Consider the following 15,732-nt stretch of genomic DNA (forward strand, 5'->3'; position numbering starts at 1 on the left):
GTGTAATTGTTTTAAAAAAAAAATAAAGAGTAATTAGTCACTTCATAGATTTGATCCCTCGTAGACAAGAATTTGCCTAATCTCACACATCTAACAGGTGTCCGCAAATTTGACCTTGGGCCACTAATTCATTAAGGGTATGTTTGTCACATGCATACAAATCCCGCGTCTCAGTTGAATTCCCCCGTGTTAACATGGCTACCCTATATATATACAGGTATGCTACCAAGAAAAGTGACATATTAAGTTATTAATTTACCAGGCTTATCCGAAAGATTGAAATATGTTGGTTCTAACATAGAGGATAGATGTAGTTTTCTTATCTTATAGAGAAAAAAAAGAGTGTGACATATTTTGGGAGGGATAGTTATAGAATTTTGTTGATAAGTCATAAACTCAAATGAGTAAGGTTTTATTTTAAGTCCCACTAATTTTTTTGCAAGTCACGTTAGTAGAAGAAATTTTTTAATTTACAAAGTGACTTGCACTTTCTTCTTTGTTGGAAGGTCGCGGTTTCAAAACACACGCTCGTCGGTGAGCAAGTTCCTAATATTTGTAGAACAGGGGCTCACGACTTCAAGGACTAAAAAAGAAGCTTAAAATATGGTAGACGAAATAAAAGGAGGATTTATGTGGACTAACAAAAAATTTGTCATATATAGGCAAGTAGAAACATACTCCCTCCATACCAATCCAAAGGTAACATTGACCAAAATGGCACTATTTATGATCGTAGAGAATCTTCGATATTATTCTTAATCTATAAGACAAAATATAGTCATGTGAGATCTTGTTTGATTTATCGTCATGAATGCTACAAAAATATCAATTTTTTATAATTTTTAATAATGTGTAACTAAAGATATTCACGTTGCAAAACGTGTCTCGGCAAGTGTGAAAAAGTCAATGTTACCTTTGGATTGGTATGGAGGGAGTATTTAATTCGTTTTCATCTTCAAATGAATACCGACGGTGTTAAGATATATAGAGAGACTTATTGTAATCGGAGATATATGTATGAATAAACCAATATTCAGCTCACTTTATTAGTTCACAAATTCTTGGTAACAATACATAGAAGGATCCTCTTTTTAGGAGCCATAACAGTTTCAAATGACAAATAAAATAAAAATGAAATAAAACAAATACACGAACAAATATTTATATCACAATAACTTTAATCATTGTAACACCATAGTAATTAATTAATTAACCGAACCACAAGTTTTCCTAATCTCTCCTTGATAACCCGTTAATACTCCGATCCGAGCCATCTTAACCATGGCCGGACCAAACTGGTCCAAGAACTGTGTTCGACTGTAGGCTAACCCCTGAACCATCCCTCGTGTCAACGAGCTTGACGCGAGGTTTTGGTCAATCTCCATGGTCCCGTTATGGGCCAATATTTGCTTGTAGTAGGCGTTGTCGATTTTGAAATGGCTGTTTGGTGTTTGGTCTAAGAAGGTTTCATTGTCTACGTTGCTGTTCAATGGACATGTTTGACGTAATAGTTGTAGCAGACTTGAGCTTATTGATGGGTCGGGTTTATTCGTGTTTCGGAAATTGTATAATCGTTCTTTGAATGAGTGACAATGTGCTGTTCCAACTGTGTGACCCCCTGCGAAATACAATTCATATATATTTAGTTACACGGAAAATCATTGGGAATAAAAAAATATGCAGAACATTGAACTAAAAAAGGAATGACTTGATTATTACTCTGTATGTAATTACTACTAGTATAGATCCCGCGCGAATGCGCGGTTTTTTAGATTGAAATGTTAAAGAAAATAACAATTATACAACTGATATTTAATTTAATTTAAAATTTAATCGTAAAATTTATTATTATCAATATTTTGCATTAATTGGTGGAAAAGGAAAAGTTTAGTATAATCCAGTTGTAAATATAATATAATGAAAGCTTAATTAAGATATGATATAATAAAAGTCCAATTACAAATATGATATAATGAAAGCCCAATTATAGCCAAATTCATTTAAGTGAAAAAATTTGGGAGATCTCTTACTTTTTAGTATAAGGGGATGATGGTACGGTAAGAAAAATCTATATCACTGAGTAACGCTATCTCATTTTCCTAATTAAATGCGGAGTAGTTTTACACATCTTAATTTTTTTTTTAAAAAAAAAATTATGTTTTGAACTTGAGCTAAAGAAAAGAAAGAGTACCTAGAAGAATAACAAAGTCATTCTTATTAAGGCCCTTGCTAGCAAACAATTTAATGGCGGTCGGTATCGGCATGGTTGGAGGAGGAATGTTTGCTTGTGCTTCGCTTCTTAGCGACACTCGTCCGTCTCTTCTTCCTGTTTCTACGTCGAACCATTTCCCACCGGCCTATGAACATTTGCAAAACAATGATCTTAAAACGACCAGTTGATAGGTTAAACACTCATTTATTATCGTGTTTTTAAGAAGTTAATTACTTACCAAAGCAATTGCCGCCCTAGCACCTATAACAAGAGTATCAGCACAAGACACAACTCCGGGACATGCTTTCTCTACGGCCGCTTTGAGGTCATTAACGGCCTTAATACCACCAAGACGTACATTTATCGGCGCAGTTTGCTCTACATCTTTTCCGGTTAGTAAAATTGATCCATCACATCCCTGAATTTATGTCGATAATGTAATCAGTGTATAAATTGATTAACCTGATTACGTCTATTATTGTCGTATACAATCAAATAGACAAATACGGAGTATAAGTTTATAATAAACTTACCCTAACAAAGCAGTCATGAAACGATAAGCGCACAAGATCAGAGACGGTATCAGGATCACTTGAAATTTTCTGTTTAACAACTTCGTAAATAACATTTTCGACATCTTTTTCACCACATTTACCATGGTAAAATCCGACTTTTAGCTGTCCATAACACTGACCAGCTAGGGTCACTAGAACAAGCCCAAGGACTATAGTTAAAAATGAAGATGCTCTCATTTTCAAATAGATAAAAATTAATAGTAAATATTTTTTCCAAAATGATGTAAAACTAAATTATATGATGTTTTAAGGTTTAGTGAAAATTGATTAGCAATGATTTGTTATTTATAGAGCATAAAACAAACAAACAAAACAAGTGAAAGCTCGAGGATGTTACTAGAGATGCATGTGCATGACTATTCAAAAAGGTTAGTTTACGTTGATTGGCTAACTACTACGACTTTTCCTACATACGTAGTTGAGTTATTATGAATCGACATTAACTACTCATAATTAAATACTCGTAATTAATTATATTGTTGTAGAGATAAAGATAAGGTTAAATAGGCACTTACTAGGTTTTGATTTGTACATATAACTATATAAGATAAATTTATTTTTTTCTCTTATTTATATTAGCTGATCCGTCTTAAGTTAAAGAGGGATATACCCGTCTTAAATAAGAATTTGTAATGTTTTTATTACATTGTATAATCTACTAGTGTAGATCCCGCCCAAATGCGCGGTAAATATAGGTCTTTTAATTTTTAGTGTTTTAGTTATAGATTTTAGATTTATATCTCATAATTTTTTTTAATAAAAAATAACTAATATTAAAATTAATAGAATTTAATAATTCCATGAATGTTATTATACGTATAAAAACATCATTTATTAATAAAATAAATAACCGATGACTAACACTATACAATGGTTTTATTCTACGGAGTATCAGTTTAAGAAAATGTGATTGTTGTGAGTAGCATTTAATTAAATTTAAGTGATAATCTCCATTATTTAGTCTTCATCATATACGTGCAAGGAATACTTTTGACTGATAAGACATATTAACGAAAGTATGAGAATATGATGGTTTTGGTAGGCAATTGTGTACGTATTTAGGTCAACAATGTATTGAATGAGATACCACTATTCTTTTACGGTTTAATTTTACTCAGTTTTTTTGAATAATTTTACAGTTTAGTTTTTTTTTCTCATATCAAAATATAATGACGTGAAATATGAAAAATTAATAACATGTTAATTTAGCATAATTAAGTAATACAAAAATAAAAACTCTATAAATAACATGCATTTATTACGCGGAATCCAAACTAACCTAGTTAATTCAATAATACAATAATGATAATACTCCATAGTCCACCTAATTAAGGATATGGATAGGGCAACGTACAAAAAATGTACTGTACTAGCTACTTTGTTCTTTATTACTGGCGTCTGACTAACTATAGTCATTACTCCGCATATTAGCCACCATGCCAAGTGAGCACGTTTCATTCATTTTATTCTCTTTATTTGACTCCGTCGATATTTTTAAGAACTCCCATCATTTACTTTCAACATTTCAACCTATTGATCAACAATTAACTCACGTTTTGTTAACAACTCCCTCCGTCTCGACTCGATCCTTTATTTACCTTTATTTTTGACACAAAGTCAACGAAAAAGATAGGGGACCATTTATGATAGTTGTTAGTGGAGAAGTGAACCATATTACCATAATGAAGGTGTATCATGTATGATCAAATTAAATTACCCATAAAAAAAGTCATAATATAGAAAGTTAAAAGAATATACTACTCCCTCTTATTCCAGATAATCGTCCCATTGTCCATTTCCGTCTAGTCGGGTAACTGTCCCATTGTCTATTTTTGGTAAGTGTTGTGTGGTCCAAATTCAATTCCATTTCCGTCTATTCACATAACTGTCCCATTGTCTCTTTTGTGTGGTCTAAACTCACTTTCTTAATTCTTGTGCTATTTTCACAATGGGACGGTTATGTAGAATAGGAGGGAGTATAAGACAACCGAAAATGAATTAGGTAAATAAGTCATTGGGACGGATAAAGTATTACGGCAAGTCTGTAATAGTGAATATGAATACATCTATCTATAGTTCCGAAATTAAGACTTGCTTTATCATTATCTCGAACATGTCACTTACATATACGAAGTACTCCGTATAAGTTAATGATATCATCTATGAGTACTTATTTTAGATGGTGTGCATTATCCGGAAAATTGGATAAACCTCTCAATTATAGCCACGGTAATTAAAATAGTTAACGTAAATTTGTAATGTTCTACTCCCTCCGTTCCAGTGAGATGTTTACATTTCCTTTATTTTGTGAGGGGGAAATAAAGGAAGTGTAAACATATGACTGGAACGGAGGGAGTAGTAAAACGTTCTTAATCTCCTGTTAACCTTTACATGATAATAATGTTGATAAACAGGGAGGGCGGCTAGCTCTATATCCAATTACATGTGTTTTACATGTTATCCTGTCTACCATTTTCGCAACTTGTCATCACTTTTTATTTTCTTTGGTGAACGAATTCAAAAAAGAAAAAAAAAAACTTACCAGGGACGAATTAGACTTAATGAAATATTTCATATAAATAGTGATGGAGTAAAAAAAAAAAAAATTTAGAGGGGACAATTGGATAAAAACACAAAGAAAATTTAAAAAAAGTAAAAAAAAAATTATAGTTTATCACGGGTGAGCACTGAGCATCCCTATACTAGCCCTATGCTAACTTCGCCACTGCATATATATTAGAACTGCTTAATTTGTACTCCGTATCTACTTGAAAATTGTATGTGTTCTAAAAGTACATATTAAAAATTGTAAAGTTAATTATTTCAAAATCGAGTTTTTTCTCATTTGTTCTTTGAAAGATATATTGTCATTGTGAAATTGAGCAATATGAGCTAAGAAACCTCCATTAATGGAGCTTAAGGAAGCCATTGATGATGAGCTTAAAGCTTGGTGAAACAAAATATCTGTAACGGTTTAGAGAGAGGAAGAAAGTAGAGAGAGAGGTAAATAGAATTTGTAAAATGCATTAACTTAATGAATTCTGTTACAAGGATTGATTTATATACAAACTAACTCTAACTACTTCTCTAACAAACTAGGTCAATAGTTAGTTACAATGGTCAACTGTGCCAGCTGTCAATCTACAATGTTAACTGTACAAAGTAGCTTCTAAGTCAGGACGAATGCAGGTCTTCAGTGTGGGCTCCTGTCATCAGCACACTCACAAGCCCTTGCTTCCATAGCCCCCCTTCAAGTTGGATGCTCATGAACAGATGTGAATTGCAATCCTAACTTGGAAGCTAAGAAGTGATGTTGTTGAGCTCCTAGGGGTTTGGTCATGAGATCTGCCAACTGTAAGCTTGATTTCACATGATTGGTACAAATCAGGCCTTCTTGAATCCTTTCACGAATGTAATGACAGTCTATATTGATGTGTTTGGTGCCCTCATGGAAGACAGGGTTGGCAGCAATGTGTTGAGCTGCCTTATTGTCACAGTTCAACTGAATAGGTAAAGTTACTGTGACCCCAAAATCCTGCAGCAAGGCTTGTACCCACACAATCTCAGAAGCTGTATACGACATAGCCCTATACTCTGATTCTGCAGAGCTTTTTGAAATGGTTTTTTGCTTTTTTGTTTTCCAAGATATGAGAGATTCTCCAAGAAACACACAGTGACCAGTTAAGGATCTGCAACTGAAAGTGCAAGAACCCCAATCTGCATCACAATATGCCTTCAAGTTCAGAGCATTATTAGCAGGGTAAAAAAGTGTTGCATCCACAGTGCCCTTGAGATACCTTACCACATGGAGTGCAGCCTGGAAATGTGGTTCCCTGGGAACACTTAAAAATTGGCTAAGATGTTGAATGGCATAGGACAGATCAGGCCTAGTCAAATTTAAGTACAACAATCTGCCTACCAACCGTCTGTAAGATTCTGGATCTGAAAGTGGCAGACCATCATCAGTAGAAAGATGCAGTCCTCTAGGAAGAGGAAAATCAGCAGATTTGGCATCCTGCATGCCTGTATCCTTCAGTATGTCCAGTACATACTTCCTCTGGTTCAAGAGAATCCCTTCAGGAGACTGCAAAACCTCTAACCCTAGGAAATATCTGATGAGCCCAAGGTCTTTAATAGTGAATGCTTTGTCCAAAGCTCTTTTGAGAGTGGGTATGAATGTTGTGTGATTTCCAGTAATGAGAAGATCATCAACATAAACAAGCACAATGGTAACAAGATCATTCTCTTTCCTGATAAACAAAGAATAATCACTTTTGGATTGGACAAAGCTAAGTGATAAAAGAAGTCTGGTGAGTTCAATATTCCACTGCCTGGAAGCCTGTTTGAGACCATATAGGGATCTCTTTAATTTGCACACTTGCCCTGAGGAAGCTTTAGTGTACCCTTCTGGTGGAAGCATGTATACCTCTTCATCAAGGAAGCCATGGAGGAAGGCATTATTAATGTCTAACTGATGAATAGACCACTGTCTAGCTGCTGCCACTGCCAAGAATATTCTAACAGTCACAAACTTAGCAACAGGGGAAAAAGTGTGCTTATAATCCTTCCCTTCCACTTGACTATAACCCTTAGCCACAAGTCTGGCTTTGTGCCTTTCAACACTGCCATCAGGTCTAAACTTCACTTTATACACCCATTTTGATCCTATGGCCTTAAAACCAGCAGGAAGGGGTACAAGATCCCACGTGCCATTGGATTCCAAGGCTTGCAACTCTTTGGTCATAGCAGAGACCCAATTAGGGTCACTTTTGGCTTGACTGTAAGAAGAGGGTTCAAACGTCTGAGTAACAACATTTAAAGATGCTGTAAGAGCAGAAGAACCAGTTGTAGATTCCTTATGCAGCATATTCTGAATATTATTAAGAACTACAAACCCTGTCAGTCTAGAAGAAATTGTTTTATGTCTGACAGACTGTCTTGACACAGTTGGTATACTAGTATTAGTATTAGAGACACGAATAGTATTAGTGATATTATTGGATATTGTAGCATTATTTGGAATTTCTGAATGTGTAAATGAAGAAGTAGTATTATTTCTTTGTACATTTTCAAAAGAAGGAGGAGAAAAATTTGGTTCATTATCAATATCAGAATGCTCAGGGAACTTATAGGGATCAGTGCCATAACTATCCAACTGATCATGGTAAGGAAACTTATTTTCCAAGAAAATAACATCTCTACTTACAAAAATCTTGTGATTGTCAAGATCAAACAACTTGTAAGCCTTCTGTCCAAAAGGATATCCAATAAACATGCATCTTCTCCCTTTGGAGGCAAACTTATCCTTGGCTAAAGAATTTGTGGGAGCATAGCATAAGCACCCAAAAATCCTAAGCTCCTCATAAGTGGGAAATTTGCCCATTAAAACCTCATAAGGAGTCTTCCAATCCAGGACAGATGATGGAAGCTTATTGATAAGGTAGGTAGCAGCTAAGATACTCTCACCCCACAACCTCTTTGGCAACTTAGCAAAGAGCATCATGGCTCTAGCAGTCTCAACCAAATGCCGATGCTTTCTTTCTACCCTACCATTTTGTTGGGGTACCCCTGGCACACTCTTTTGGTGTATTATACCCTTACTTGCCAGGAGACCTAAACAAGTATCTTGAATAACCTCAGTCTCATTGTCACTTCTAAGCATCTTGACAGTACAGTTATAAAAATTTTCTACTTGAGCAAAGAAATTCTCTAAAATAGAAACAACCTGAGTTTTATACTTAAGTAAGAAGGTCCAAGTGACCCTAGTATGATCATCTACAATGGTAAAGAAATAGTGAGCTCCAGTAATTGAAGCAATCTTATAGGGACCCCAAAGATCAACATGTATAAGATCAAACTTACAAGCTGCTCTATTATTACTTCTGGCAAAAAGCAATCTGTGTATTTTAGCTTGCAAACAAGTTTCACAATCATAATGCTTCATGTCTTTACAAGGGATACCAGCAATATGCTGCATTTTAGACAATGAAGTGTGCCCTAGTCTGGCATGCAACAGATGCACATTATTATACTTATTACAACTGTTAGATTTAGAACAAAAACAGCTAGAATTATTCAGTACAGCATTACTAACAGCTGAAAACTTGCCAACTCTATGCTTGAGCTTGTATAAGCCTCTTTCTTGAAAACCAACACCCACAGGAATGCTAGAAGCATGGTCCTGAATCAGACATTTGTCCACAGAAAAATGAATCAGCAAACTAGTAGTGGACAATAGCTTGCAAACAGATAGTAGATTATGCTTAAAAGCAGGAACATATAGAGTGTCAAACAATTTGATTCCAGATTCAAGAGTGATATGACCTCCTTGAGTAACTAATTGAGAGGAACCATCAGGTAGACCTATTAAGATTGGTTTGTTTAAAAGTTGTAACTTATCAAAGTAGTGTTTATGACCAGTCATATGATCTGTTGCACCTGAGTCAATTATCCAAGCATTTTGACAAGTATCACAAGCCTTAGGATGAGCAAGAGTGATACCTGCAAAGTTCACAGAAGCATCAGAAAAATCCACAGGTGAATCATTCTTAGCCTGCTGGACTTGCATCATCTGATTGTATAAAGCAGTCAACAGAACAGGATCAAATTGTACTGGTGATGCCTGCTGAGAACCAGGCTGTGATGCAAAACTTTGCTGAAAAGCTTGCTGTTGTTGTGTAGCAGCAGCAAAACTTGGTTGACTGTGATATTGAGAGGATGCTCCCTGATGAAACTGTGGAACATACTGTGGGACATACTGTGATGTAGAAGTAGTATACTGGAAATCCTGATTCTGCTGTCCATTTAGAGAAGTACTAGCAGCAGCATTACCAGAAAACCTAGCCAGAAACTTTGCCTTTAGCTCAGGAAATTTGATAAAACATGCTTCAGGAAGATGTCCTTTCTTGTTGCAGTGATAACACCACCTATCATCAACTTTGGACTTCTTTTCTTCCTTCTTATCCTCCCTCTTCCACACGTTCCAGGGACCTTTACCAGTGCCTTGCTTAGAGACATTCATTGCGCTGACATCTTGTGAAGGACTGACTATGCTAGAGATCATCTTCTGACTCTCGATTTGTTGAATTATAGAATAGACTTTATTAAGAGGAGGTAGAGGATCCATGGCTAATATATTTGACCTAGGATGCTCATACACATCACTCAATCCCATGAGAAAATTAAGAACCTTTTCCCTTAAAGACATATCAAGCATTTTTCTGTACAAATTACATGTACATTTATCCACAGCACCGCACTCACACTCAGGTATAACCTCTAATTCATCAATATCATCCCAATTACGCTTTAATTTTGTGAAATATTCAACAACAGTATCATTTCCTTGAGAAATATTCCTTAATTTCTTCTTCAATTGAAACAATAAAGGCGCATTTGATTGGCCATACCTTTCACATAGATCTATCCAGAGAGCTTTAGCAGATTTGCAGGTAATAAAATTCTCCTTGAGATCAGGATCAATTGAATTCAACAACCAGCAACGCACCATATAATCACTGCGTATCCACTGAGAATGCTTTGGTGAAGTCAAAGCAGGCATGACAATAGCTCCAGTCAAGAATCCTTGCTTATTCTTGGTCCCTAACGCCATGATCACACACCTACTCCAAGACATGAAGTTTTTACCAGAAAACTTTGTATTTCCAAGCTCCATTGCAGGCGAATCAGAATTCGCTAAGAAAGTAGGATCGTCGTAAGGATTACTGTATGAAGCATCAGTAGCAACTGTAGCAGATGACATTTTTGAATTTTGAAGAATTTGAGTAAAGAAATCGAAGAATTGATGAAGTAATTGATGTGCTTTAGAGAAAGCGGAAGCGTAAATCGAAGAAAAACGCACTAAAAGCGCAAAAAAAGAAGATGAAATGAAAAATTGGAAAAGAAAAACAAAAAATATGCAGAGACAGGCTATTCCTGCTCTGATACCATGTGAAATTGAGCAATATGAGCCAAGAAACCTCCATTAATGGAGCTTAAAGAAGCCATTGATGATGAGCTTAAAGCTTGGTGAAACAAAATATCTGTAACGGTTTAGAGAGAGGAAGAAAGTAGAGAGAGAGGTAAATAGAATTTGTAAAATGCATTAACTTAATGAATTCTGTTACAAGGATTGATTTATATACAAACTAACTCTAACTACTTCTCTAACAAACTAGGTCAATAGTTAGTTACAATGGTCAACTGTGCCAGCTGTCAATCTACAATGTTAACTGCACAAAGTAGCTTCTAAGTCAGGACGAATGCAGGTCTTCAGTGTGGGCTCCTGTCATCAGCACACTCACAAGCCCTTGCTTCCATAGTCATTGATGTGAAATGATCCAAGTCATGGTTTGATACAACGATAGTAGGATCAATAAGTCTTGCTGAAGACGGGTCGGAGCAAGTGACGGATGAAAGTGTTCAATCCCTTAATTAGGGTTGTTAGTTTATTTCCATTATATAGTCAAGTACATAAGATATTGTTAGCTACAAATTAGGGAAGCCTACCTAATTACAATGAGAACACAATATTTACTTAACTAAAAGGCTATGCTAAGATATGTTAATATATACAAAATATATATGCTAATACACCCCCGCAGTCGGAACGGGAGTAGAGCGAACGTTAAGACTGGAGCGGAAACGAGTAAACAGGTACTTAGGAAGCCCCTTAGTGAAGATGTCCGCATATTGGTACTCAGCGGGAACATGTAAAACGCGGACAAGACCAAGACGGACTTTCTCGCGAACAAAATGTATATCAATCTCGATGTGCTTAGTTCGCTGATGTTGAACAGGGTTACCAGATAAATAAACCGCGGACACATTGTCACAATAAATGAGGCTGGCGCGAGTAATGGGAACGTGCAGCTCAAAAAGAAGGTTTCGCAACCAGCTAGTTTCGGCAACCGCATTTGCGACACCCCGGTATTCAGCTTCTGCGCTAGATTTGGAAATGGTAGGTTGGCGTTTCGAGGACCAAGATACCAAATTATTACCCAGAAAAACACAATAGCCAGAAGTTGAACGGCGTGAGTCGGGACACCCCCCCCCCCCAATCGGCATCAGAATATGCAGTAATAGAATGAGGAGCGGGGGACATCGAAATTGTAAGCCCGTGATCAATAGTTCCTTTGACATAGCGTAAAATGCGTTTGAGGAACTGGTAGTGGGGCTCACGCGGGGCATGCATAAACAAACATACCTGTTGAACAGCGTAAGTAATATCGGGCCGAGTGATGGTGAGATATTGGAGAGCACCGGCAAGGCTCCGATACAAACTAGGATCAGTCATGAGTGGGCCGGCCGTAGAGGAGAGCTTCGAACCAGCCTCGACGGGTGTGGTAGCGGGATTACACGCATCCATATTGGCGCGTTTTAAAATGTCACGAGCATACTGAGACTGAGATAAAAACAAGCCCGAGTTATCACGATGAACCTTAATCCCTAGGAAGTGATTGAGCTTACCCAAGTCAGACATGGCGAATTCAGACGATAAGGCGGATATAATCTGTTGAAGAAGCACATCACTCGAAGCAGTGAGAACAATATCGTCTACATATAAAAGGAGATAAGCCATATGTGTACCATCCCGATAAATGAACAAAGACTGATCACAGACACTACTGATAAACCCCTTAGACTGAATGAATGTCGCAAACCGATGATACCAAGCTCGCGGAGCTTGCTTTAAACCATAGAGAGACTTACGGAGACGACAAACATGATGAGGAGAAGAGGGGTTGACAAAACCTGGCGGCTGATGCATAAAAACAGTTTCAACAAGATCTCCATGTAAGAACGCGTTTTTCACATCAAGCTGATGAACGGGCCAGGAACGTGAGGTAGCAAGGCTAAGAACGGTCCGTATGGTGGTGGGTTTAACAACCGAGCTAAAAGTTTCATCGCAATCCACACCAACCTGCTGAGTTTTGCCATTAACAACAAGACGGGCCTTGTACCGCTGTAATGTACCATCAGACCTGTATTTATGACGAAACAACCAAAGGCACCGAATAATAGGAGCATTTAAAGGACGTGGTACTAGTTCCCATGTCTTATTATCAATTAAAGCACGATATTCGTCAGTCATGGCCGCATGCCAATTCGGGTCCTGAAGGGCTAGCTTAGGGGATTTGGGAATAGGGTATATGGAAGGTTGGGAGGAGGCTAGCATGTTAGGGGGAATGAGGGGTTTGAAGATACCGTGCATAGCACGGGTTGCCATGGTATGGGCACGGGGAGGTGGCGGTGGTGGAGGGGGAGGAGGGGGAGGGGTGGGAGTGGGAACAGGAGGGGTCAGTTGTGGGGACGAGGGTGGCGTGTCAGGTGGGGTAGGAGGGGAGGCAGGGGTACGAGGGGAAGGTGGTTGAGATGGTGGGAGGGGCGGAGGTGAGGGTTGACAGAGGTCATGGGTTATGGCGGGTGGGAGTGAAGAGTCGAGGAAGGAATAGGGGTTATGGGCATGCGAGGAAGACATAGCGAACGGGAAAACTGATTCATCAAAAGTAACATGACGTGAAATGATAAGTTTACCGGTAGCTAAGTCGTAGCATTTGTAGCCACAGAACTCTTGAGGATAACCGAGAAAGACACACTTGGTTGAGCGGGAAGCTAGCTTATGGGGTCTTTTGGAGGATAAATTGGGATAACATGCACATCCAAAAACACGGAGATGAGAGTAGGAGGGATTTTTGTGGAAGAGTGTGGAAGTGGGAGAGCGAAACTGAAGGATTTTAGTGGGGAGAATGTTGTGCAAATGGACGGCAGTGTGAAGTGCATCAACCCAAAATTCGGGTGGGGAAGAGGAGTGATGAAGTAAGGCAAGGACAATTTCATTAATTCGTCTAAGCATACGTCCGGCCTTACCATTTTGGGAGGATGTTTGGGGACATGAAAACCGAAAGACTAAACCATTGGCATTAGCGAAATTGCGGAATTCATTATTGTCAAATTCGCGTCCTAAGTCACATTGAAAAGCTTTGATAGGGCGATTAAACTGAGTTTGGACATAGGTGCGAAAATTGGTGAATTTAGTGAAGGTGTCGGATTTGAATTTTAATGGGTACACCCACACAAATTGAGTATAATTATCAAGCAAGATTAAATAATATTTATAACCGGCTTTGCTTGTAATCGGGGAGGTCCATAAGTCACTATGTATAATATCAAAAGGCGCAAGAGTAGTAGAATTTGAATCATTAAAGGGCAAACGTCGATGTTTACTAATTTGACATGAATGACATAAAGACGATAAATTATTGTTATTGCTATTACAATCAATGTTTGACTTGGACTTAAGAAATTTCAAAATATTGGCACCCGGATGACCAAGACGGGAATGTCAGACGTCGGTAGAAAGAGCAAGAAGGTGCGGGGTCGGCTTGGAGGACTTCGTGGGAGTTGTGGGAGACACGGGGTATAGGTCACCGTCATTATTGCTCCTCAGAATCAGATTCCCATTCGCTAAATCCTTCACAGAAAAACCACAAGGATCAAATTCGACGGAAACGTTATTGTCTTTGGTAAATTGTCGAACGGAAATAAGGTTTTTAATTATGTGTGGTGTATAAAGCACATTGTGAAGGTGAAGAGTCCTATTAGGCGAGGCTAAGGTAGTATTTCCGGACCCATGAACTGGAATGCGTGCACCATTACCAACGTAAATAGAATTAATCGTACTAGAATTGAGAGGACGAGGGAACATACCTGCATCAGCACTTAAGTGAGACGATGCACCGGTGTCCGTATAAAATGGACTGAAAGCCTGCGACTGAAGCTGAAGAGCCGCGAACACCTGCGCTAAATCAGTAGGCTGCTGTGGTACGCCATCGTCAGTAGCAACATTAGCCTGGCCGAAGGCAGCAGGCTGACGAGGTCCACGAGCAGAACGAGACCCGGATTGAGCAGAGGCCGTGCTATTCGGCCATTGAGTCCACGGACTGGACCACCCTGGGTATGTCGGGTATGGGCAGGGAGGGGGTGTCCATGGACCAGGCCAACCGGGTATGGGGCCCCATGGTGAAACCACGGTGGCAGCAGGGGTAGGCTTCGACGGAGAACGACTGCCACCGCCATTACCCTTGTTATTCCCGCGGCGGTTATTATGGCTCCGTTTGCCACTGCGAGATGAATTCGAACCAGAACCAAGGGTATCATCAGACGGCGGAGCAGGTGGTGCGACAAAAGCCGTGGCTTCTTCACGACTGGATTGGCGGTGGTTTTCTAATTCAATCATGCTCCTAGCAGTTTCGAAACTGGGCATGGTTTGATTGATGTATGCGGCTACCGTATCATATTCGCGTGGTAAACCGCGTACTAATTGAAGAACCAGACGCTGATCCGTAACAGCAGCACCAACGTCTTTTAATTGACCAGACAACTCACGAAGACGTTGACAATAAGCATCAAAAGACGGAAACTTACCAAGTTTTAGAGCGTGAAATTCGCCCTCGAGACTGGCGGCTCTAGCACCCTTGTTGTTGAGGAAGATATTCTTGACGCGGTTCCAGGCTTCTTGCGCGGTGGAGTCGGGTTCAAGAACTCGGGGCAACAACTCATCGGACAAAGTACCATAGATCCACTGTAGAACGTGAGCATCAATTTCATACCACGCAGCATATTGCGGATCGGTCTTTGGCGGAGCGGGTGTATCATCAATGTGATGAAGGACTTTATATCCCCTAGCATGGAGGGTAAAGAGATTAACCCACGATGCATAGGAGACCTTAACGCCGTCGAGCACGCGGACCTTATTTTGTATGTTGGTCACGGTGTAGACGGGGTGAAGCGCGGGCTTCTGTGGGGTCGATTGGTCTCCGTCAACCATTGTAGCGTGAGGCTAGGAAGAGGAGAAAGAGGATGAGCGATCGAATGCCGGAGGCACAGAGAACGACTAACAGGCGGATCGGAGATGTAAACCTGATACCATGAAAGTGTTCAATC

General features: G+C 38.9%; 1 protein-coding gene across 1 annotated transcript; it reads right to left on the reverse strand.

Moving 5' to 3' along the window:
* Positions 1 to 1,021: 1,021 nt before the first annotated feature.
* On the reverse strand, positions 1,022 to 3,048 carry LOC141614498 (peroxidase 57-like). The gene is made up of 4 exons (XM_074433245.1): positions 2,746 to 3,048; positions 2,451 to 2,630; positions 2,192 to 2,357; positions 1,022 to 1,618 (listed from the first exon to the last, which is right to left on the reverse strand). Exons 1-4 carry the CDS (start codon positions 2,962 to 2,964, stop codon positions 1,206 to 1,208), a joined length of 978 nt encoding a protein of 325 aa, XP_074289346.1. The 5' UTR covers positions 2,965 to 3,048; the 3' UTR covers positions 1,022 to 1,205.
* Positions 3,049 to 15,732: the final 12,684 nt, after the last annotated feature.

Source organism: Silene latifolia, chromosome 1, assembly GCF_048544455.1.
Source record: "Silene latifolia isolate original U9 population chromosome 1, ASM4854445v1, whole genome shotgun sequence".
NCBI lineage: Eukaryota > Viridiplantae > Streptophyta > Magnoliopsida > Caryophyllales > Caryophyllaceae > Silene > Silene latifolia.